The 25,788-nt window shown below is 43.9% G+C and overlaps 1 protein-coding gene across 1 annotated transcript in view; it reads left to right on the top strand.

The window, feature by feature from the left end:
* The first annotated feature begins 99 nt into the window (after positions 1 to 99).
* Positions 100 to 25,788, top strand: part of LOC112556446 (VWFA and cache domain-containing protein 1-like) — a 37,708-nt gene continuing 12,019 nt past the window's right edge. The window contains exons 1-11 of the mRNA XM_025225466.1: positions 100 to 666; positions 7,568 to 7,630; positions 8,253 to 8,401; positions 8,635 to 8,741; positions 14,851 to 15,025; positions 23,215 to 23,359; positions 24,023 to 24,158; positions 24,496 to 24,576; positions 24,803 to 24,940; positions 25,255 to 25,355; positions 25,566 to 25,698. Coding sequence (XP_025081251.1) covers positions 301 to 666; positions 7,568 to 7,630; positions 8,253 to 8,401; positions 8,635 to 8,741; positions 14,851 to 15,025; positions 23,215 to 23,359; positions 24,023 to 24,158; positions 24,496 to 24,576; positions 24,803 to 24,940; positions 25,255 to 25,355; positions 25,566 to 25,698 — 1,594 coding nt within the window. The 5' untranslated portion in view covers positions 100 to 300. The remainder of the gene's footprint in view (positions 667 to 7,567; positions 7,631 to 8,252; positions 8,402 to 8,634; positions 8,742 to 14,850; positions 15,026 to 23,214; positions 23,360 to 24,022; positions 24,159 to 24,495; positions 24,577 to 24,802; positions 24,941 to 25,254; positions 25,356 to 25,565; positions 25,699 to 25,788) is intronic.

Below are 25,788 nucleotides of genomic sequence, written 5' to 3'. Positions count from 1 at the left end.
ACATTTAATATTAGAAAAAGCTATATATAATTTGGGGGGTGGGTGAATGGTATCTCAAAGTGCGAAACTGAGGCTGTTTAGAAAGGCTGACTCCACGTATTAGCATGCATCAGTCGCTGTAGAGAGAATCGTCTGGACGAGTTTGCTCATTAGCGGTGTACAGCTGGTGAAAATGGACCTAGTATCGTGGATTTCTTTTCTGTCGCACATGTGCAGGCGACTTGATGGGGTGCAAACTATTGTGCAGTGAGGTTATCAGTGCTGAAAAAATTTTGTTATTGTGCATTTTATACTAACGTGATGTCCTTTTTCACGCTTGGATTTTTCAACATGGCGTCTGGACGCAGAGAAAACATGATGAGAACCTTGTTCTGTTTGCATCTTTCTGTGATGTTCTTCTGTAATCATATTTGTGCTTCTCAAGAGGAGGATACTAAGTGGGTTGATGAACATGTGGATGATTCAAGGAAAATAAAATTACGGAATCTTGACGAAACGACAGATCGTCGGACGTTGGATTTGGATGATGGTTATGTGACTGACAACAGACAGGACCCTGTCAATCCAGAAATGCTGGGGGGCATTATTATTCAGCATGAATCTCAGAAACTATCAGCGCGTTTAAGATGGCTTAGCAACGATGAAATAGGAATAACAAATATGCAGGTAAGTTGAAACTATTAGGAAAACCTACAGCTGTCCCACCTCTGTGTATGCCAATATGCCCATGATGATCAAGAGAAATCAGTGTTGGATGTTTCAAGGAATATTATTTCTAATTCAGATTGTTTATACTATTCAAGATGCGTTTTGTTGTTTTTGATTAGTTTTTGCAATTTATTCTCTGGATTCTTTTATCAAGAAAGTTAGATGAACACTTTCATTCAGTATCAGCAGTACTGGACATTATCATAAGCAAAACAAAGTGTTTTCATTCTTTAGTCTTTTCCTTGCTCCCAGCAAGTATTACCTGTGAAAAAAAAGTATACAGTCTTCTAAAGAACGACATAACTAAATTGATATGGCACTATTGAAAATACTTCATCTTGTAGATATAGAATTGCTTCTAAACATTTCATGAGGGATTGTGATGACAGAAGTGTTGCTTCATTTACCTAGATTGTTATTGAAGAGTCTGATTAACAGTCAGTTTGAAAGAAAAGACAGAATTAATGTTTCTCTAAATGTATAGTACTACAGCTAGGACAGAAGAGCTAAAATCACCATTAGAAACCTTTTCCTTTATATGGAAAAGTCATAAGCAATATAGATACCAGTATTTTGTTATGTTGATGCTATAAATAAATACGTTGCTTTTCAACTGTTTTAGTATTATTTGTTTGTAACCATTGATATGCATTTATCTTCTCCAAAATATGCCTAATGTTAATTTTAACAATACTTAGAAAATGATAGAGAGATCCCACAGTTCTGTCTGTTTTATTTGTGGGTGTATTAACATTTAGCTTAAATCCCAGCATGTATTTTCACCTGTTTTGGTTTTATTCATGCTGGATATATCTCTATGTGCATACATGTGTGCTTATACAAACAATTAGGCACAAAAATTCTGTGATGTAGCATATTATGTTATCTCTCTTCTCACTCACAGAACCCTCCTTCCCACACCCACACATTAGAATGCAGTATAAAAAACATATCTTCAGCACAATAAAGAGTTCAAAATCTAATCAAATATTTATGATAATGCCTTTTTTCCACATTTTATTTGTCATGGACAAAGAGAAAGAAATGATTGTCATTGTCACAAATTTTGATAGAGATAAAGCAGTAAATATATCCATACCATAAAAATTTTTAAAGTGTTATTGTTTAAATTATTGCAACATAGGCATGACAGAATTCTATTAAGTTCTTGGTCTGATTTTGAGTGGCATGCCACTGACTTGTTTTTCAGGCTGATTGCAGAGTTAGTGATTGTGGAAAGAACAACCTTATAAAGTTAGGCAGGTTTTGATGATGGAGCGAGTCTGGTTTACAGTGTAGAGAACAAGGGGGACTTCCTTTTATCTCTAAATGTGTAATGTATATAAAAAAAAAGTCAGCCCACACACTTCTTTATTGTCTTATTTATGCAAAGATAGAATTTTTGGTTGTCAAGGAAGGCAAAGGTGCTCTTAGAACCATGGTAAACTTGGTCTCCTGCTTGCAATTTATTGTTTCTTATTGTTTGCTTGGAAACTAGGTACTTTTTCTTCTCCAAGTGTCCTAAGTTTAGTAAGGTTTGCCAAAATCCAAGAGAGCTTATTGAAAGCACAGGACAGAATGTGGATGTCTTTTCTGTTCTTGTATTTGCCATGAATCATCCATATTTCTGTTCCATGTTTGCAGTTACAAAAGGATACATAGATAAACTTTACTTTAAAGGTCTTGCAATCCACCATTAAATGACCCTGTATGTGCTGTGATGGAATCATATTGGTGGACTTTCTGATTTAACATGGTTTTCTTCATCATCACTATGTGAGTGAAGTCTCAAATTGTACAGTCAGCACACTTTAAAATGTGTGCTTTTCTGCATCCCCACCCCACTTAATTTATAGCTGTTATTCAGACCAGTGACTGAAAAACCACCCAGCAGAAGCCTTTCAGAAAATCTAACAGTGACCAAAAAAAAAAAAAGATTGGGCTTTGCTTCCCACATGCCATAGCAATATAGGTAAGCGGATAAAGTTTATTAACCTTTTGAGTAGTAGGAATCGGATATTGCACCTTTCTCTTTGATGGTATTTTTTGTAATACAACAATCACAGACATTAAAAAAACAGACTAGAACTTCTCATAGAAGTTAATGCGACAGTGAGAAAAGTAGCTTCAGTTGTACTGATTAAAAGAACATTTGAATTCCTATAGATATCTGTTTTTATTGCACCCAAGATGCAATCTATAAAGAGTGGATGGGTAGGAGTCTCGTTTTGCTTTCAGTGTTATAAAAAAAAGTGGGGGGTTGGGGGACTAGGCATGGCGGTATTGCTGAAAAGTACTTGGGGCCTTAATGCTCCCACTCATGCGTGCGTAGTCATTTCAAAGAGTTTTTTTTTTTTTTTAAATTGGAACTTTCACCCATGCATGTATATCATTTATACCGTCTTTCGTCCCATGCCTCCCTTCACTTTCACCCAAGCCCGATTTGCTTTGTGCTCCGTGTGCTGAGCCGCTAACATGCCCCACCTTTTTTTATGATGGCAGAGTGTCGTTCAGTCTCGGGAAGACGACGAGGCCAGGTCATGTAGTCTGTGATGCCTGCGGTAACGCCACCCGCGCCGCCTGTTTGATTTTTATCTACGGTGAAACTGTAGACTGCTTCTGTATCATAACCTCTCCCCACCCATACAACACTCCACAGCTCCGCGCCACACGCACCCGCGCACACACACACACAGGTCCTAGCGCACTTATCAAAATATGTCGCGTATGAAAGCCGCACGTAGGGAGGGACGGTGTCGGTGTCTGGAGGACAGTTGGAGCGATACAGAATCACTTGTGAAATCTGCGGCCCTAAAGGAATTTCTCATCCCTTGGGTAATAGAGGGGCGAGATAAACATGACCAGGAGTTACAGATTAGTCTTGCCGGGGACTGTTTGTGTGTTTGCTCGCTGGAGCTGACACCTATGCAAGAAATTTTGTAATTCGAAGAACGGTGGTTTGGTGGGGGAGAGAAAAGAAGGGAGAAGGGCCATCATAGATGAAAGCAACCAGCTCGTCTCGACTTTCTTTTGTGACAACTCGCAGGGAAAGGGGATGGGAGTCCCCCTCCTATACAGGTTGGTTAATCTACCGTCAGCTCATTTTGGCGGACTGTCCTTGTACAGTCAGGAAATGAATTTAGGCTAAAAATATTGTTCCTTACATTTTTACCCCTCTCTCTCTTTCCATCATTACCATCTGTCGAATTTTTTTTTTTTTTCTGTGGTTGACTCTGTAGCAGGTCGAAAACGGCAGAGGAACCGTGTGAAACCAATTTTGGGGAGTTTGCAGACCTGTGTTGCTATGTTATGAAATAGTAACGTAGGTATCTGGAGTAGGCTGTCGATTAAAATCTCCAAAGGTGTTGCCTCGGTCGTCTCCTTACCCTCTCCCCCTTTATTTTCAAGGCTAAGAATTTCGCTGGTTACTTCGCCATCCTACAGACCTTTGCCCGCTTGTCTGTTTACCAACCTTTGACCCCAGAGATCTCAGTTAAAAACCCCTGGAGCGAGATGGGAGATGCAGAGATTATAAAGCCGTCTGATTCTAGTCTCTTTGGTCGACTTGAATTTGTTGGGGCAGTGGCTGAAGTAGGCTTTTCTGCATTGAGGGCAAGAGCTACTGATAGGAGAGTGTGCGCAATGAAAGCTTTCAGTTTTTGCTACCGTAGAAAACATAATTTGACCTTTGTACAGCTTCACTGATCAAAGTTGTTATTCGCATCGCAACAGACACCTGTTGTCTTGGGCCAGCTCTGTTATAGTTTGTTGGTTTACTAGTAGCAACTCTCTTCTTTCATACTCTTTCCCTCTCTTTTTCTCATCCAGCTCCAATGGTGTTGAAAAGGGAAGGGCATCCGCTCCCCAACCTACAGCAAATCCCCCTACCCCCGCTCTGTACCGTGCGCCTCCCTTGATCTTGGCGACATGAAAGAGAGAGCCGTTCATTACCGGCAGCCTTGTGAGACGGGGGCCAGTGCGTGTAGACACACGGAGGTATTAGGGGCAGGGGAAGGCATGTGAATAGAGCCGCGTTTTGGAGGCGGGAACTGAAAAGCCAAGCGGCAGAAAAGCCCCGTAAAAGTTAGGGCTGCCATTCATCATTTCACCTGGGCCGGCAGTAATCATCTGGACCTCTGTAGTATCATGGCTCCCTCTGGTGCACGGGCCAGTGGACTTGAAAAGGCGAAATGATACCCATAAATTTCCCCTCGCCGGTGGTGCTTTGTGAGAGGAGAAATCCAGGCCCGCTAGAAGCTGCGTTTCAGGAAAAGGCCTTACCCATCTCAAATCTGGAATCTGCTCCTGCGCAGATATGATTAAAAGTATAGAGAGTCTGCAGAGCTATAGTAGCGCCAAGGAACTGTTGTGAATATATGTTGATGTGTGTGTGTTTGTCAGGCCCCAGGGTAGTGTGTGTGTTGCAGTTTTGGCCATTTTCAGTGCATGATATTTGTATGCTTGTGTTATGTAGTTCTGAGAAAGTTTCCTTTTCCTGAGCGCAGCCCAGTTCCTGGAAGAGCATTTTGCAGTCCAGTTAGACATGGTGCTCCTGGTGGCAGAACTAAAATAATAGGATGTAGTTCATTAGAAGATACTCTCCAAATCTGCATAACACTGGTGTGTTAAAAAAATCGTGTGCCATTTAAACTGCAAAATTCTCACCTGCATTTTGGAATGTCACAGTAGTGTGTCCAGTGCTGTTGTATTCTATTAACCTGTCAGCAGGTTTAGGCTTAATTGGTTATTTGACTTTGGTTAGCCTGCAGTTATCTTTTTGCTAAAATGAACACATTTTGATTCAAATTTTCAGGCAACATGTTTCCATCAGATAAAAGTTCTTTCAGTTTTAAAAATACTTGCCATATTTTTTGTTGTTTCTTTGTTTGAAAAGAAAATATTGTTAGTAAAAGTTCTATAAAGGTAGCACATTTAAGAGGGAAGCAGAGAGGAAATGTGTTAACTTTTAAATAAATGGTTGTTGTCCATTGGTTTTTAGGTAGGGGATACCACAGAGAGTTACACTTTATAAAAGTCACAAGCGAGTGACAAAATTGCGTAAGCATTTTTTGGTTGGGGTAGGGGGTGTAAGACTTAAAAACTCAAACCAGAAGAACTAGCTTTATTTAATAAACATGCAACTCCCCTAAAATGACAATAATTGGTAGCTTTGGAGAACCACAACACTAACAGCAATAAAGTCGCCCAACACCAGTGCTGATGAAAATGAAACAGCAGAAGAGGTTTTTTTCCAAATCACATTCCTTTTGAAGTGAACGGCATAATCAATGTATCATGAAAATTATCTGTATGAGAGTGTAGGGTGGGAGAGCTTGCACATGTTTGTGTTAGGTTGGTTTCTTTCGCCAGAGGGAGGTGTGTTTTTTTTCTTTTTATTCTTTTTTTTTTTTGGCCAGAGGGAACTGGCATGTGTGTGTATGCACCCTGCTGTGCATACTTCAAAGGCCACGCTCACTCGCCCGCTAATAATAAGTGTTGGAAAAATATTTGGTCGCTCCCATGGACAGAACGAGCGTGGAGCCTATAATTGCATGTTTCCTTTGGTCAAAAGCAGTAATTGTCAAAATTATCAGCTGTGGCCCAGATCAAAGCCGCCCTCATTGCAGTGTGAAATTAAGATATGGCAGATAAAAAGCAGGCAACACTTTTGACGATGTGCTCTTTGAAGCATATACCACAGACATAAGAGTCAAACACATATGTGTGTGTGTCTTTTGCTTCTTCCTTCCACCTAACCCACCCCCACCCCATGCTTCACCCATGTTTGTACTATTTTCAAGACTGTAAAAAGGCAGAGCCTTAATTTTTTTCTTCTGTACATTCAAAACAGCTGGCGTTCATTTGTTGCACTGTAGCACAAGAAAGAGTGATAAGTCTTTTACTAATCCTCACTAACCGTATTTTACATTTTCATAGATTCTTTTTTTTTTTTTGTTTGCAAAATGTGATCGTGGTTTGTGATTTGCTTTGGTGACAGCTTTTTGCACAGGAGCTGTTTCTTTTGAAGAGATGATTAAACATATTCTGTTATATTAGTAAGCATAATTGCCTCTTTTATGTGGCAGATAACAGATTCTTTTTCAGTGCTTTGTCTCATTCACCACTTTGTAATCATTGTATTGTAGCTGAAGTGTTTGTGTTTCTCTGTATGTGAAACTTGCTTTATTGATAGTTTTGTGGACACCTCCACACTGGGAAAAGTGTTTTATAAATACTGTTCAGTATTTTTTTTTTTCTGATTGATTTTTTTCACAGGTGCATGCGCACACAGAGTGTGTTATCACATTTATTGCTTATTTTAAGTAGTTCACTAATGAGCTTGATTAGATTTTAAAAAGTAGATTAGGTGATCTAAAGCCAACTTGATAAGCACAACCAGCAGAGCTGGTGAAGTGGATGGCATGCAGAACGAATGGGTTGCGGTGAAGAGAGCTCATTTATTTACTCTAGATTAAGTCTTTAAGCGTCTTTTTTAATTCAGCTTTTCATTTTTTCCATCAGCTGCAGCAGCTCCTAATTTTCTGTTTGCCACGGTCACTGTTTGCTGGGGTTTTTTTTTAAACTTGTATATTTTCTTTGCGAAAATATAATTAGTAACATAAACATTGTGAGCAATTTTTGTTTTTAAATTAAATGAAATAAGTATGTTCTGTGTCCTTCTCCCCACCTCCCATCTTACTCTTTCTTATTTGCTCTTCGGTCTTTCTCTCTTACCTTGATTGCAGTACCACTGGAAGGCATTTACTTAACAGAAATAGATCTTGTGTAGTAAAATAGTCTTGTTCCTTTTCTTTCATTTTCAGCAAGTTTGGTAAATTTTCGAACTTGTTTGTTGCAGGCTATATATGATTCCCTTCCATATGTTAAAAAAGAAACAGATGAAAAAAGTAAAATACAAGAAGTAAGTACAACTGTTAATTTTGAAAATTTAAAGGTAATACAGATCATCAGGTGAATACACTGTTAGCGCTATTAATATTAGTTTTATATACACGTCATTTTATCTTAGAAGGCAATTAGGAAGGAGTCGCGAACCACACAACATAGCATTAACATTCAGCAATACCATTGCATATCCAATCAAAGGAGCTCTATAACTGCTATAGGTTAGTAACTTAAAATACAGAATGTTGGTTGCTTGGGGTTTCTTTAGGCTAATGACTGCAACATCATCAATGTCCACGTATCGGTGAATGGCATGCTGATCTTTCTTTAAAGGGGATGGTTGGTCCTTTCTGTCTGTAGTATGTCGTTCAGTGGAGGCTGTGAACCACAAACAGTTCACCGTCCATTCTGACTCCGAAGATACCGTTAAATTTTAATTTTCCCTCTTTTTTTATTTCAGTTTATCCTAACAACAAAGCAGGGTGTAGTGGGATCTACCTGTAAGCTCCACTGACACTAATAATTTGGAAAATTAGCAAAAATCTTGTTAAACATTTATCAGATCAACACTTTTTTTTTTTTTTTTTTGCCTTCTGAGATTATTAATTCCAAATTGTTATGTTCTTTTATTTTTACAGATTACTGGGAGGTTGCAGTTACGATTTCGTAATTATTTGCAAGTTCTGCGAACAAATAAAATTACAGTCGAAAATCTACACAAATTTCATGTGAAGCAACCAATTACTCAGCAGCATGACTGCTGTAATATTCCTTGCAAGGAATTTAAGTAAGTCATTTCTTTGTTAAGAAAGTATGGAATTTAAGTAATGAGTAACTTAGCTGTTTCTTTGTGCGTTTGTGTAGTCTGTGCAACTCCTACAATAAGTGTTAGTGAAGAATGCTCATAAAATCTCAGAAAGCTAAGTGCACCATTGGATACATTCTATTCATAATATGCAACACTGGATTGTTTTAAAGTCAGTATTGTTAACATTTTAAATGGTATATATTGCATTACAGATCAGAAAAACTGTATGGATGTAAGATTTCTCGACAGACAAGTTGTGATCTGGTACCACCAAGCATACCACGGGGCTCTTTCAACCCTGGTCGAAACTTGACAGAAGGTGAGTTTCTTTTTGCAAGATTGTTGTACTGCTAATTAATATTTCCTTAAAATAAAATTTCTCTCAAACACATATAAAATAACTCATGCACATTCGCATGCACACACAATTCTTCCCCCTGCCTTGCTCTTTAACTGCATGGAGGGTTGTCATATATCGTAAACTAGCTTTTACACACATATACACAAGGAGATAGTTTGGGTTATATGTAGTGGACATATGCACATGGAGGGGCAGGGGGAGAATTGGTGTTTTATGCCAACAACTAAGACTATATTACAAGGCAGCCAGCCCTGTAAGCAGATATCAGATGTAGAGAAAGAACAGTGTGCCCAAGACAAGAGCAGAACCCAGGAGAGCCAATCCTCACTGTATTGGTGACGGCCATTAACGGTTACACCACTGGACCACCTTTATGCACATTGAGATAGTTTGGGTAGTTTATAGTGGACCAGCTTCCCCAACACACACATATGCAGTATGTATGCTCTCCTCTTTCTGACTATCCTCAATTCACATCACTAAGCTAGATTTGCTGTGCTTAGCTGTGGGCACAACCTTGATAGTGTATATCAGACTAATGAATTCCTGGGGTGATGTGGCTCATTTGGAGATATCCCTAATTGAGAAAATCTGAAATGAAGCATACTAATATGCAGCAGGTTAGGAGCCGAAACTGAGCAGTAGTAAGCTCAATAATGAGAATTGATATTATTTGCAGTTATGGTTATTTTAAAACAGACAGTACTGTGCTAGCATGCAAGAGGTAATGACAAGGTGAGACGCCCTTTGGTTCAGGATTTGCCTTCTTTTGTGGCCCTAGATATGTTGCTGAGGAGGGGTTTTGCTGACATGTTTAGATAGAAGAGGATGTTGTTGAGGTGGTTAGGAATGGTTTTCCTATTCCCGTGATACATGAAGTCGAAGTTGATATTTTTGTTGCCGCTGTTCCGGTACCTCCTAGACTGATTATTTTGACATGTGTGGGGGCCTTTCTGGGGTTCGTGAGACTTAGGTGAGGTATTTACGCAGCTGAGGGGCACCTTCAGGGGACCTGTAGACCTTTTTTAAAGGTATCCACTGTTTTCGCAGTGGTGCCAGTTTTCGTGGACTGCTTCAGAATAGTTTTCACAAGTTCCCTACGCTGATTACCAAGCAGAGGGAAAATATGTGTGCTGCAGGGCTTGGAACTGTAGCTTATCTGTGATTTACAACAATAGGACCTCCTCCACCCGCCCAAGGCTCTTTCATTCTCCACTAGGTGGCGTTCTCTCTCACTCTCTCGCTTTCGACCTCCTCCCTTCCGACCCGTCCCACCCGTTCACCCTCCTATTCTCCTCCCTCCCCACTCTCCCTCCCCCTCTATGTTAAAACCAGCGGTAAGAGGCTGCTTCGCCCATAGATCATAGATTCCGCGGGGACTGTTCCGTGCTTTAAAGGCGAAAGAGTGTTTTGAATGGCAATATTTTACAGCCTGAACCTTTCTCCCAGTCATTGTATCCAAGGGAGGTGGGGAGTGCTTTCGCCATCGCTCTCGTTCTCTCCGTTTTGGCATATTCTGTGTAGTCAGTAGCCAGCCTGCCAACAGTCGATGTGCACATTGCTAGTCGTGCAAGATGCAGTTGAAAGCGTTCGTGAAGTTTAGGGGAGTATTGTGAAATGTAATTACATAGATTAATGTGACAGAAGCGATGAGACGTTTCTGGTAGGATTTGATGGCTGGAGTCGTCAGAAAGTGGAGCTGAGAAACATTACTGCAGGAAAGACAGCGAATGCATTTCTTTCGCAGAGAATATAAGAGAATACAAAGAAGAATCTTTTGTCCAGTTTACGGATGCATTGGTAATAAAACTAAATTGGTATTGCCGTGCTGTCCTCTTTGGGTGTGTCAAAACTTGCATTGTTTCCAAAGGAGATGATAAACCAAAGTAGTAAACTGATGTATACATTCATAAAATTAATTGCGATTGCGATATTCCATACTCCATATTCCAATATCTTGAAAGTTTGAGACAAAAATTGTCATGTTAGGGTATTAGGGTCCTGGGTTCAGAGATTTTGTCACGAGTTTGGAAAGGCCAGATGTGATTGAGAGGGGAATGGGCATAAACCAAGTTTGTACCTGTTTGTCGCCCAGCTAAAACCTCGGAGGTGGGGCTACAACACACGCACGTACGGCAGTGGAATTTCGCGACCTGGCGCACGGCGACGCGAAGAAAAAGATGAGAAATGGTGCGACTGGAGGGAAGGTAGTCTTGCCGCGAAATGGGCGATGGTGTTTGGTTATGAAAGGGGGGATGTAGGGTGTGAAGATTTTGTACGCTTTCACACAGCGAACCCCTTGTATGTGTGTGGGGCAGATTGTTCCGGGCCACAGAAATAGGCCGGTTGGTTCATCGGTGTGTGAAGCTCCTGCTTTTTGAGTTGCGTCCGAATGGAGGCCATAATGCGATGACTGCAAGGGCAGGGAGAGATGGCGTAGATGCCGCCAAAGTTTGAATTCCGGGTACTCAACACCGGGTTGCGCGGTACGCGATGTATGTCGGTATCAGGGAGAGACTGCCTATTTATTAATTTATCATCCCTCTAAATGCCTTTCCCGTCTCTTTGTGGTCGCGTGTAATCATCGCGGTGGGTTGCTGCTCAAGAGAGCATCTTCACAAGCATGGGCGTTTGATATTTCCCACGTTTCTAAAGTTATGAAAGCCCGCGTTCGGAAAAAACAAAACTTACCACCCGGAAACATGGAGTTCTGGATTGATACAAAAGTAACGAACACAGCAGAGTTGATTTGAGCTTTGAAAACACTTTGAAAATGTCAGAACCTTAACAGTGTTATTTTCTTCAATCGTTGAGAAGGGATTAGAGCTTTTGACGAATTTGATGCTTGAGAACACGGTCTGCCCCGTATTTGTTGGCCAAATAACCCTGTGAGTCACCCCTAACCGCCCTCCCACCCTTTCCTCCATCCGTAAACGACCAAGCGACTCGAGGAGCCTTCCCAGTTACCATGGTGACCATGGGAGGAAAGCGGGGGAGGGGGACTATCGTGCCTAATGATGCCATCATGTGTGTCTGACTGCTGCTCTTCACTATCTTGCAAGCATCCCGAAAAGCTGTGCTACCGTCGATCTCCTCCCACCTCCCCTACACCCGTGCTGGCTTGCCGCACCCATCGTGACAGCCACCCCCGCCCCACTTTCTCTCTTTCTCGCGCGAACGTTTCCGATGCAAAATGAAGATTCTGGTCCGGAGACTGATCAGGCTGCTTCGATCCGCTTTGCTTCATAGCCGTGGCCTCTACACCTCGCGAAACAGGAACTTGTGACCGCGATAAGTGCCCCCCTACTCCCACACCCCCGCTCTCCCGATGCACCCCGTTCTGAAGACTTGCAACCACAGTGCGAGGCCCCCGCAGAGGCCAGGAAGACACCGCCGGGCACCGTGGCGTGCTTGCTATGTGTGCGTGCATGCGCGCGCGCGTGTGGACAATGAGGGCCTTGGAAGGCCGGCGAATAGGGTCTTATCGATGAGTAAGGCCGCCTCACCGGCAAAGCTTTGTGCAAACATGGGTCGCCGGTGTGCGCGACCTCGGGGTAAGGATGAATTAATCTAATAGAAAACACGCGTCCCTTTGCACAAGGTGCTGTAGGGGTAGGCGCTGAGGGGGAGCTAGAGAAGACTTGGTTGTGGAGGTGGGGAGGGATGTTGACAATTAAACTGAGCTCTTTCGGCATCGACTTGGGTACGTTGTTCTCTTCATGTTGCCGTGGTTAAGCTGGCGCGCGCGCACATACACACTCACAAAGGCGCGCGCTATCTCATCAACCTCCTCTGCCGCTTTGCTTTGATGTGTCGTCTGACGCACATTGCGCCTACGTCTAGCAAGCAAAAACAAACAGCCTTTGATCTTGTGGGAGGGGAGGGTTCCCCCCCAACGCTTTGCGGTGTACAGTCTCGTCAGGGACAGAGCGATATGAGAAGATTGGGAGGGTGGGTGGCTGCTTCTCGGCGCAAAGATGTCTGATGGGAGGGTGGGGAAGGACTGGGTGTGTAGCCGAGGATTAAAGGCGTTCTTGCCAGTCGCCACTGGGAGGCTACTGGGCCAACAGCTACACGTCATAAAGGCGAGAAAGAACAGAGCGCGGGGACTTTTAGGGGCTGTTCAGCGCTAGTCTTCTTCCTATGGCGGTTTAAAATTGCAGACTGTTGTCTGTTGTCCTGTGTAACCAAGAAATTCTTAGCTGCTGCTGTTCCCAAACAACTTGCATCTGCCTCCCCCTCTCTCCCTCCCACCTGTGTTCAGAATTCTGGTCTTGGTCAGGGTTTTTCTTTTTTAATTTATTCTTTTCTGGAGACGCTGTAATCCATCCTTTGAACAAATAGCTATTCGTGTATATATGTATGTTTATTTTATAGCGCTTTTTTTCCCCGCCATGAAAGTGAAAGTGCATGCTGTGGCATAGTTTTGCTAGAACAGATCTGCGGTCATTTATTTGAAAACGACGGCAGTAGTTTTAATAGTTACAGCTGTGAACTCTGGTTTGGGCCCACTTGCCTATAAACGCGTAATAAAACCCTGTTCTGTTTCAATTCCGACCCCTTCTTGAGAGGGGGATGTTCATTGGAAATGAGTTTTATTGTACATTCAGTTTGATAATGAGTATTGTTTATTCGCGCCTTTTTAATGTGTATATTTCTTTCCTTCTCCCTATGCTCCACTGGGGTGATTAGGAACAAGAAGAAATATTTCTTTCCTTTGTCGCGAAATGGTTAATCTAGGGTGTGATCCATTTTCTTGTTTTGTACTTTACATTTCACTTCTTACTTTGTCAGCGTTATTGTATTGAAGACGTAAGCATCTGTATACCCCGGGCGTCTCAGTGACGGTCGATGATGGTTGGGATCCGTTTTTCACCCACTCACCCATTCACCCTGAACACACATTCGCCTTCCTCCATCCCACCACCACCACCACCCATTCCACATCCATGACTCCCTCCTGACGCCCATATCAGAGGTAATAAAAGCTGTTTATGGTGCCTGTCTGTGGGCGGAATGGCTTTTTGGTACGACTCCGAACCGGCGATAGAAAATGCAGACCAGCTGCAAGGCGATGTTGCGCTGAAGTTGGTTCCTGTCCATACCCTCTCTAGTAAACCCGAGGAGTGAAGATTGCTTCAGCTCAGCACGATTCCGCCTTCATCACCGCTCCCAGGGTCTCAGGCATCCCCTGCGCTTTTCACCTTCTTCGTCTGTAGAGGTTGAAATGAATGGTAAAGAGGATGGGAATGGTTTTTCTTCTCTCCCCCGTCCTTCTCTCTGGCACGTTTACGTCCTCACAGAATGTGGGCTACCACTCGTTACAGACCTTACCGTACGTGCGATACTTGTTCGTATCCCCCCATAGAGTACATATGTATGGTCACTACGCAGTCTTCAGTCATGTCTACCGTAACCTAGCAACGCTGGCAAATGTTTCTTTGTATCGTTCGCTATCGCCCAGGGACGTCCGGCCCTTCCCTTGTGTTTGTTTTACTGGCGTCCAGCCTTCCTCGGCAGGGCTTTGCTGCTGAGCTGAGGTAAAGCTAATGCTGGTGGCCCTTCTTGTCTGGACAAATATGGACGGTTTCGTTCTTTGGGTAGGGGAAAAAACTTGACATAAGGCTAAACTTTGGTTCATATTTGTCCAGTTGAGAAGCATCTTAAAAAGCGTTTTGCAGAGGGAGCAGGTACGCATGTTAATCTTGGCTTTTCTGCTTCCTGTAATCATCACGAAAAATCCTTAGAATTTCGGGAATTAAGGGAACACCAAAAGAATGCAATTCACCCTGGTATTACTTTCATATTTCGGCAGTATTACAGTTTGGTTATCACGATCTGCACTTGTATTTTTGTCTAGTGCAGCGTGTTGGTAACATGACTCGTTGAAGGAAAGTGGTAAAGCGACCCACACCTAAAGGGCCCTAAGGCACAAACCACACACACACGCAAGGGGTCATTATAGGTCGTCTTCAGTATGAAATGTATCACCACTGTTTCGCTACCGCTTAGCATCAGCTTCATGATAAATTGTTAACGTGTAATGTCACTTTGTCCCGTGTTTCAGTGTGGCGCAGTAATGTTCAGTACTTCCCTAGCCTCAAATGGCAGTACTTCATCTCCGTGCTAGGACTGCACAACGAGTACCCGGCCAGCAGCTTCCGGTTGCTCGGCGACTGCCACACGTCGTATGCACCAAGAAGTCGCCATAGCTGCAACAACATACACGACTCCAGGCACAGGTGAGAGAGAGGTGTTAAAGGTGTTAAAACCACTTCCTCTTCGCATCTTTTGTAGTGTTGTGCGTGGGTGGGGTGGGGGAGGTAAGTAAAACATGAAGAGTTCACTGTACTTTTAAAGATCACCTGATAAAACGCATCATTTTTTATTAATAAAAAACGCGAGCCGGGGGGAAAGGGACGTGATTGTGCACAGAAATGAGAAAATATGAAACTATTTCACCTAATCGCACACAGAAGTGATTTCCAGTGGTGTAATAAGACGGAATTTTTGTTTAAATAACGACGTATAGAAAACAAAATATAAGATAAATGTTAATTTATTATGAACTTAACACTTTAGTGGATTCGTGCACCTAATGGAATCCGTACACACACACACAAGAGTCGGCTAGATGAGATCGCTGTTACTATTGACTCGGTGGCTCCGAAATTGTTTTGAAAAACTGCAGTTCGTTCGTAGTCGCGATATCTTTTTTGGTTTCTAAGGAGACAGGCAGACTTGGCTAGTCATTTAATTGGCGAACTATTTGTGGTCACTCGCCTGGTGGGCGTAGTCGCATGCATGAGGGGGGAAGAGGAGAGTGCGGGGGTACGGTGCCTTGCAGACAACAGGTTTCCTGAAGGTCACTACGAGGGCAGTCGTGCCTCGCTGGCGTGACCCCGGCTCTTGCGACCACCCTGGAATGCATGCGCGACCGCTCACAGATCGGGTCAACTCCTTCCTCGGGGTCTTCGTCTGCTGTCAGGAAGAAGTTGCCTAGCGAGAGAGACATTCCGCGGGGACAGGCAGGGAGGAAGAGAACTGCCTCTGTTTGCCAGTGGATTGAGCTTGAAGACAAATGGGGACAAGATGAATTTGTGCATTCCACCCAAAACTAACCGCCCTTGGCCAGTCCTGTCCTGAAAGTATTGTTGTTTGCTTTGTGTGTGTGTGCGCGCGCGAGCGCGCCTTTGGCTGTCTAAATCAAGCAGATGCATGGCACGCACAGCAAAGTGGATAATCAAGGAGAGGCAGCAATTTCCTGACGGTACGAAAAAGGAGAGAAATAAATTGTGGACCTTCTTCCGAGTTGGCTCCCCTCTTGATCCGACGAGTTGGTTACCGTCGTGATCCTGTCCAGTGTGTTCAAGAATTTCTTCAGGTCTTTCTTTTTTTTCCTCTCTCCGTGTAGGTGTACACAGTGCTATCTTGCCTTGTTGATTGTCTTCAGCTGGACAGAGAATCCCATGAGGCTTGTGTGCAGAAGACTGAAGTCGCTCAGGGACGATGCGTGCTTGAATGTGTGTCAACACGTGCAGGATAATCGAGCAGCGTGCGTGAGGGGGAGAGAGGGTTGGAAAATGAACGTCGTTTCCTCGCGTTGTATCTCCCCCGACCCACCCACACACCCTGCTGGAAACTCTACGCATGCGCGGAACATCATAGGTTCAGTGGAACTCATCACGTCGTGCCAGAGATGTAATACAGTAGTGCGTGTAAATGTTGGGTGGTATGTGTACACGTGTGTTTGTCGTTTATATCGGTGTCATTGGTTCATTGTACACCAACAGCACGCGACTGACTAACCGCCGCGCGGAATGCCTCAGTCGAAGAGCGGACCTCGCGCAGCGTAAGAGGAAGGAAAAAAAAAAGGTGTGGGGGAGTTCTTCCTCACATTTGGGGCTTCTTCGCTGAGAGATCGCCACCCGGCACGGATGGGTCCCGTTCCCTTGCTCAAAGGGCCCTCGTGGCGTTCAATATAATAGGACCGATACCTGCTTGCTGCAAGGGGCAAGGGTTGGCCTGATGGCTGTTGGCGTGGGACAACAGGCTGATTTATTATCGTCTCGTCTTTGGATGCTTGCCTTCAGGGGGAGGGGTGGGGTTCAGAGAACTTCGGGGCCTCAGCAGTCAAGGGTGGGGAGAAGGGAAGCGGAATGACTTTTGCACCAAGTGAACAAAGAGATGAAGTCTTGCACGAAAAAAAAGAAAGAGAGACTGGTGTGAGGAACGTGGCCAGCCGCTGGTTGTCCCTGGTGGGAGGCTAGGAGGACGAGAGGGCGAAAGGGGCCGGAGGGAGACGTGCTTCTTAGAAATCCTCCCTAGCTTGTGCTAAAGCTGTGTCCGAGGCCCGGGCGTCCACATCTTCTGTTGCTCCGTGTGTTTGGCGATGGATTGGGAACCATCCCTGTTGACGACCGACCACTGTTGCAGGCCCCTTGCTTTGCGAACAAACCGCTGGAGGAGGCGGGTGTTGGTAACGGGAGGGGGAATAGCTGCTGATCGAGGCAGACGAGACGGTTGAGAGTTTGGCACTGGCTATGATCTCGTATCGTCGAAAAATAGCAGTTAAAGCAACTCCATCGTCTAGCTTCGAGATATTTTCACTGGCAGTTGACTCGCCTCCACCCAGCAAGAATCAGCAATCCCCCTTTTCCATTTAGCGTTCTTTGAGCCCGTGTCTCCGAAAAGGGGGACAATAATTTAGAAGTCTTATACTGCAGAGTGCTGTCGTGAGCATGTGGATACGTCAGAGAGCCCTATATGTTGACACGTGTGTTGGGTTGTTGACTGTTTTTGTTTGTTTTGTTTGTTGTTGTTTTGGTTTGTTTTTTTTTTTTTTTTGGGGGGGGGGTTTAGGGTACATTTGTAATCCCATCAGATATTGGCGGATTGAGAACGGGAGAAGCTAAAGCTTTGGCAGTTCAGTATTAGTGTAATGCAAACATCGAAGAGAGAGAGAGCTACGAATTCGTGGCATCATAGAGAAACGTTGTTGCAATGAATGCTTGAAATCTGTTTCTACAGATTGCGGTTTATCACCCATGCCCGTCCTTCGCTGACCACCTGGTGAGTAGTCGGCGACCTGTGAGGTAATCGTCCAAATACCATAAACATTGAACAGTCTTTCGGTTGGATTTTTGTGTATGAGAAGGTGCTAACATACGCCATTCTCAGTCATGCAAGCTAGCCCTGGTCACATGTCAGTCTTTGGGCTCTCTGGTGTAGCTTTTGGATACATCTGGAGATGGTTGTGAGATTAAAGATGCACGTGGACAACAGCCCGGAGGACGTGTACTAAGGAACCTGCTACACCTGATCTGATAGTCGTGCGCCCGTTGGCGGTGTGTAAAGAGCCGTTTTCACTGCAGGGAGGAAGAGGAGGGGACGTTTGTGTACGTGTCGTACTTTCCCAGACCAAGAAATTAGGGGTAACCAGGACAGTCCGAGACGCCATCTTAATATTTGACACCCACTTGCGAAGGTTCCATGCCGGCGATGAAATCACCTGATACCCCTTTACCTTGTATTTCTGCTTCCTTCTGACACTATTGTTTTACGCACGTTGTAAAGATCAAGCAGAAGCTCATCTCTCAACATGCACAATATAGAGGGATGCCGACCGATCCCGTCATGTCCCGGTCTATATGCCGCATCCCATCTTGCGAAACTCACTCTCTTTCCTTAATAGTAATCACCTGTGTGTGCTACAGCTCATTAGATGTTTCTCATTTTCTTCATAGCACCCAGCTTCTGAGACCTCAGGACCTCCGTGCACCGCAAATGGCTGGCACACTTCAAACGCCGGTCGGAAAGCAGTTTTGAAGAGTGCTTTCCTTTGATGAGGAGCACAGCGCTTGAGGACTGCCGTGTTGGTAATTAATATTTCCAGCAGAAAATGACTCCGCTCCTTTACTCCTCGTGCGCGTGTGCCCGCATTTTCTTTATCGCTGTAAGAAAGAGCAGTGGTGGGTGATAGCGGTTGTAATCAGATGGGGTGTCACGTAATTTCACCCACACCTCCTCCTCCCACTCCCCCGTCTCAAGTCTTTGATCACTTTGCAAAGGGTCGGCCTGGAGGGTCATCCTAAAGTGATTACCCTCTGATGCAAGCGCGCACTCGGTAAGCAAGGCTTGCCTTTCCCCCGAAAGATATTCTCACCCACCCACCCCTGCTTGCATCCGATAAGCGAAGCACACAAGGGTATATGTGATGAACGCAAGGGGAAAGTTGTATGCGGCATTAAAGAGGAGGGAAAAAAAGCGAACGCTGCAAGTGTTGTCACCCCCACCACACCATCACCTCCCACTCCGCGCATTTCTTGGGAGAGAGAGAGGGGGGGATCGTTCCGACTTGAAAGACACGCACTTCAAAGGCGAGCGGCCGCCTTTATGGCTGCAGCGCGAGCTGACAAAATACTTGGCCCGCACTTGATAGTTGTCAGCAGGGCGAGCAACCCTCGCCTCGCCCCGCGCCTGGCGGCGGCCTGGGAGCTCGGCACTCGCTTCTGCTCGCACCACCGCGCGAGATGCTGTGCGAAAAAAGACGCGGCGCTGGTGTCTGTCTCCTTGTCCGCCACCACGGTACTGGAGTCATCCACGCGCACGTGTGTGTGTGTGCGCGCGCGCGAGACCTCTGTATGTGTGTTTTGATGCATAGAAGAGGTCGTTAGGTTCTATTGCCCCTCACCACCCTCTCGTCTCTCCATCATCCCCCTCCCATCGCCGGACACTTGCTGAAGCGTAGAGTGCAGTGCAGCTACATATTAGCATAACTGTAGCAAGGGGAAGAGAATAAAAAGTAGGAGATGGGGGTGGTGGGGGGAATCTATAGAAGCCCGTTACTGTTACCCCATGATCAAAGCCCAGTTTGCGGGCGATCAATCTCTATAGCTAATGATAGCCGAGGCAAACACAGGGCCGCCTTTGATGTGCGCCGACATTATCACAGCACTTGTGTCGCAACCGATCGACGGCGTGCTCCTCGAGAAGGCGGGTACACGGCAGATCAATGTACGTTGGACCCAGAGAGTTGGGGGAGGGTGTTGAGTCAACATAAGTTGTCGGAGTGTGGGGGGCTCCGATGTTTGTGCAGGGAGGATGAACGAAGGGAATAAAGTCGATGGAAACTTTTTTTCCAATTTTATTATTTTCATTTCCTTCAAGGTGTTTGAACTGGAAGAGAAGATGAGGGATGTGTGGTGGTGGGCCTTGTACGCTAATTTGCTATCAGCGGTGACTGCCTGAAGGGTGTTCTTAGCAAGACACTTTGTCTAATGACGGTTATAGTAAATATTTGCCAAACATAGCTCTGTATTCCGCAGTGTGTGCCCCGATTAACAAGACCAGAGAGTATGGATATGTATACAGTCCCCGAGAAAGACCCTTTAAGAGCTACGCTCGGAATCTCTCACATGTTGGTGAAGGATTGCAAGGCCCAGGCCAGCGGACGCTGTAAAAGCGATTGAAGTGAAATCTCGACGCCACAAAAAAAGGAAAAAGAAAAAAAACATAAGCGAGGAAAGTGTAGCATATGTTTTAATAGCTAGCCATCAATATGCCGGTGCCGTGCTTTACAAAAGATCAAAAGCTCGGGGTATTAAGAGAGGAGAGCGTGCAGGCAGGCTTGCTAGAGCCACAGCAGCAGTTTCCTCGCTAATTTTAGCTTCAAGAGTTCCTTTGAAGCCTGTTCGGGCCCCACTGGGCGAGTTTTACTGCCTGGATTTGAAGGTTGTCGGGACCAAGTGCTATTCCTTTCTTCACCTCCTGTCCGCGGAATTCTCGTGCGGTTAATGGGCCATTTGCAGCCTGGAGGAGAGGCTTGCACCGGCTATCACGACGCGAGACGCGTGCAAGTAAATCCGCATGAGAGTGAGAGTGACTGAAAACGTGGAAAAATGAAATTCCCAGTTTTTGTTGGGTTTTTTTTTTTTTTTTTTTTTTTAACCTGCTGTAATTGTCATGTAACAGCCGGCGTGGTCGCACGGTTATGAACTCTTTGATCACAAAATAAGTTGGGTTTTTTGTTTGTTTTTAGAGGTAGGGAAGGGGTGAAGAAAGAGCAAAGGAAGATCCGATTACCTGAGCTGTTGTAACGGTTTTCGGCTTCTTTTTGTTTCACGTAACATTTTTGCGTCGAGCGTAAGAGTTGTGTAGACATGCAAAAAATAAAAAGCAACACGATATTTTTTTCCCTTGAAGGGAAGGAGGTAACATTCAACTTCCTATTCTGCTCATCCGGAAGCAGACAAGGAGACGAGTGCTTGGAACTAACTCGCTGTTGACCCATGTATACCCTTGAAACATACCTTTATCCTCCACAACACAGTTCCAGTGCTCTATGCGGACCGCCGACAGTGGAGGGCAGGCCAGGCACGTTCTGAACAGTTCTAGAACCGAGCAAAGAAAGCTAGGGAGGACGTGACCGACATTTTTGTGTGTGGACCACCAGCTCGAGCGACAGCATCCGGTATCTGACTCTCACCCGGGGGGCTGCAGTCAGTTCTCACCAACAGGAGGCTGATCTCAAAAAGTTACGCTCGTTTAAGTATGCACATAGTCTGCAAGGTTATTTGTCAGTGGCAAGAGTGGAACCGTCTGGAAGCAGGACACCAAGAACAAGTGAGGATGTCAAATGGGTAGTGATCTCCCCGAGTAGGTAGATTTTGCACTCAAGGTTTTACATCAAGCCAACAACTAAGGCAAGCAGAGATAAAGCAGCATGCCGGAGACAAGATCTGAACCACGGACACCTGATTTTCATTGTGTTGGTGACAAGTGCTGACCTCTCTGGTTGAAGTACTGGTTCTAACGTGATTTGGTTGGGGTCAGGGGCGTTATTGGTGGGTTTTCTGGTTTGGGCGTCTTCATCCTTCTATTCAGAAATCATCTACCTCCATCATGCAAGTGGTGGTGGAAATATTTCCCATACCATAACAACGTAAAACAGTTGGGAAATTAAGGTTATGTCACACTTTTATGAGCAGCATTTTTTTATGAAGAGACTAAAAGGGATGGTAACAAAGTTGGTAAAGAGACCAGAGATGGTGATAATCGTGGAATTTGGATGGTGCACCTCTTATTTTGACATTGCTTGATTCATTTTTCTTGTGAGAATGGTACAACTTTTTTCCCCATGCAGTTTTTTTTCAGCATATTGGGGAGAGATCTTGACAGCATGTTTCAGAGTGGATTAGTGCTTGTTTGGATTTTTTTTTTTTTTTGGTTGAAAATTGACTTGGAACATTTTCAAAGACCCAGTTCTGTATGAATGCAGTGAAGTTGTGTCCAGGAAAGACTGCTTCCAGGAAGGACCATTGGTCTGATGAGCAGTGAGGACTAAGTGATGCTATCAGCATGTCACTGCTCACCTTACCAGTTGTTCATTTTGTTTTTCATAGATTAGTTAGTGGGGAAGAGTTGAAGACCGATTTAAAGTTGGTTCCAGTGTTTGTTTAGTGTCAAAGAAAACCGATTACAGTTCTGAAACTTGAAAAAGGTGGGTGTCTTGGAGCATTTTTTTGTTGTTATTGTGTTGGTTTTTTTTTTTGTGGAGGAGGAATGGTAACAGTCAATACTTCAAAAAAAAATTTCTTTCTTCCAGGGGAAACATTCCTTGAGAGATCAGTTACTAATCATTACTGCACAGGTGGACATGAGGAATTTTTCAGTTGCCGACCAGAGCAAGCCTTCACACTGCCTTCTGAAATATGATGCATTAGTCATCACAGCTTCAGATAGTGTCCAAACTTAGCTTGCTGCCTGATGACAGCAGCTATGTGGCTGCCGAGTACCTCCTCATGTACAATTGCATGTACACAACACACACATTCTCACAAAGTATACAAGTCAGGCAGAACAGAATACAGTAGGCAGAGAAGAACACAAAAGCATGCCTGCACCCTAGCTCCTAGTCACTGTTAGATTATCCTCCTGATGGTCATACCTTTGTGGTAGGTGAGCTTGCATTCAAATATTGTTCACAACCCTTGCTGTCTGACTCTCCACTAAGCTAGTCACTGCTGCAGTCTTCATATCTCATTGCAGATTAACCTACTCAGTTGTAATAGTCTGGCAGGGCCTTCTCATCTGTGTGTGTGTGTGTGAAAGAGAGAGAGCAAAAGGTTGGAAGAAACATGTTTAACAAACAAGTTGTCTGTCCTGCCATCTAAAACATTTGCTAGGATTTCAGCTTCACTCCTTGTGTGATTCAATGAGTGATGTGTTTGTCATTTGTTCAGTTTTATTACAGGGTATTTGTTATCATGAATACTTTGATAATCATGATCACTGAGCTCCTGGCTGAGGAAGCTGTTGCATAATCTATGAAACTTGCCTTTAATTGCTGCAGCATAGCTAAACACTTAGTTTATTACTAGTTAATATTTGCATGCACAGCCACCTAACCTTTCAGTGTCTTGTGTGACAGGGATGTCTTCCTGGCAACCATTCAACCCCAGCGGAAACATGTAGTCATCATGATGGACCATGGCAACTCCATGAGCATCACACAGCTGCGCACAGCCAAGGCAATAGCCAAGCATCTGATTGCCTCGTTTTCTGATAACGACAGAGTGAGTGCCACACCACCTCTCTCTTATCTTCTGCATTCGATTGATTATATCTTATACCCTCTGTCTTGTGAGGGCAGCAAACTCCACTGTCCACTGTAGGTCTGCTGCTAATACCCAGAGCTTTGATGTCTGGGGATATCTGGAGGCCAGATTTGTTGATTGCTTGTTAATTGAGTGGACAGGACTAAATAAAGTGTTGGGTCTGCTTCTCCATGTGGACATAAGGCCAAGACTTTTATACTTATCCTCTTGAATCATATATGTAATGTTTCATAAGCCACCATTAATTTTATAACTTTCTCTTGTATATTTTGTGGAATTTTTGCTTATGACTCGTTTGTTTCACCTGCACATTTCCTAAACTCCTTTGGGGTTTCATAATTAGAGGTTCTATTCATTTAAGATGTTTTATATTTTAATATTTTAACCTTAGGCTTGCCCTTTTTTCACCCTCACCCCTTTCTCGGCTCCTGCTTTTGACTTGGGCTGATGCACAATCCCTCTATCCTAATTACTACTTCTTGACTTCAATATCTGTCATGATTTGTTAACACATTTTCTTCAACTCTTATTCTTCCATGAATAATATTAAGTACTTTGTTTGACAGACGTTTTGTGCTAGCTTTTTGATACCTTATTTCATATGCTGGTTTTGTTGAGCAGATTGGTGTGGTAGGCCTGTCTTCTAAGCCACTATACCCTCTATCAGATCCATGCTTGCCTCATGCGCTAGTGCCTGCTACTTTTGAGACACGAATCTACTTCAGCAAATTCATTGATAGTCTGGAAAAGCAAGACAGTAAGTTGTATTTTCCAACTCGGACTTAGCACTTCATGTTTACAGGCAAGATTGCTTTGTGCAAATCTGTGAAACTGAGGAGGAAGTGCGTGTCACTAGGTAAAGCTAAAGGATTGTATAGTCTAGTGGTTTTAGTGGCAGTGAATCGTAAGTGGTTCAGGTGACTAAAATGTAATGTATAAGGTGGAGATGAAATCTCTTGTAGTCTTGAGCTGTCACAGCTCTGCTTTGAAATCTTAAAACCATCAGGCCAAGATGCTTTTAATACTATGCCTTAATAAACCATGTTGATTTATGCCTGATTTTATTAATGTTATTTTTCACGTCTTTGTTTTAGCAACAACTAACCATTCGTTGGGATTCCAGACAGCATTTGGGATGATTGAAGATGCTTTACTGGATGGCCAGGAGCTAGCAGGCATGTGTTGTTTCATTGATAATGATAGTTTTCTCAGGTTTGATAAGCTGGATATTATTTGTAGATAAAACTTGTACTTAGAGCTGAAAGAGAGTTGTTGTTTAGTGCTGATAAGATTCAAGTAGTCCGCGCGCTCTCTCTCTCTCACACACAGTGCATATAGACTGTGCCTTTACTTTAGGATCCATAATTTTGTTGGGGGGGTTTTTTATTATTATTTTTGCAGACTATGCCATGATCCTGTATGTAAGTCGTGGACTGCTGTCGTCACTAACAGATGCTAGGGAAGTCATGGATGTTGTGTCTCGGTACAATGCTCGCACTGGCCACAAAGTTATTATCAACACTTACGCTGTCATAGATGGTGAGTTTGTAGGAGGTCACCTTTTTGATCTGCTAAGTGTTTTGTGTTTTCCCTTTGGTACCAGTCGAGGTACCATGCCATTTCCTCAAAATATTCAACATCATTCGGTTGCTGTTTTGATGGTGGACATTTTTGGAGAGTGACCATTGTTGCTCATGTCGATGAGCTTATGAAATTGATTGAAGTGGTTCTGTTAATGGAGCATGGTCGAAGCTTTTATAAGAAGTTTCAACTCATGATTTTGTAATCTGTGAAAATGTTTTGTAATGATCTGGCATGTTGCTTTTATTTTCTTCAAACTAAACTTTTTTCAGATGGCAAACCTATCATGTATGAGAAGAGCTTTATGCAAGACATTGCCTACCAGAATTTTGCAAAATATGAAGTCCCGTACCATTTGAAGATACCTGTTGTGGTACGTCTTTAGTGTCATTGATAATTATCTGCTCCTGACCTCTGTCTACCCAGCACTCATGACTTTTCCTCCCATGCTGTCTCTTAAAAATGTGACAGTTTTATTTGTGAATTCTACTTTTGCTACTTGTTATGAAAATGACTTAGCCCTGCTCTCCACTGTCTCACAACAAACCAATTGATCTTTGAAACTTTGGTTTTGTGTGCTTAGCGTGGTATCATGATGGCCATCAATTCCACACAAGACCTGAGCTCCAGCGTTGGTCGATTCTACCTGCCACTGAATCGTACAGCCCAGGAGGATCCTGTTTTCTCACTGCCATATATTGACGAAGCAGATGGAGGTGAAAATCATGTTTTCATCAACTTTTTTGTTGTTGTTGTTGTTTGCTCATTTTTTTATGTCATCATACAATATGATAGTATTACAACTG

Source organism: Pomacea canaliculata, linkage group LG2, assembly GCF_003073045.1.
Source record: "Pomacea canaliculata isolate SZHN2017 linkage group LG2, ASM307304v1, whole genome shotgun sequence".
NCBI classification, from domain to species: Eukaryota; Metazoa; Mollusca; class Gastropoda; order Architaenioglossa; family Ampullariidae; genus Pomacea; species Pomacea canaliculata.
This window is presented reverse-complemented; position numbering and strand designations above follow the sequence as displayed.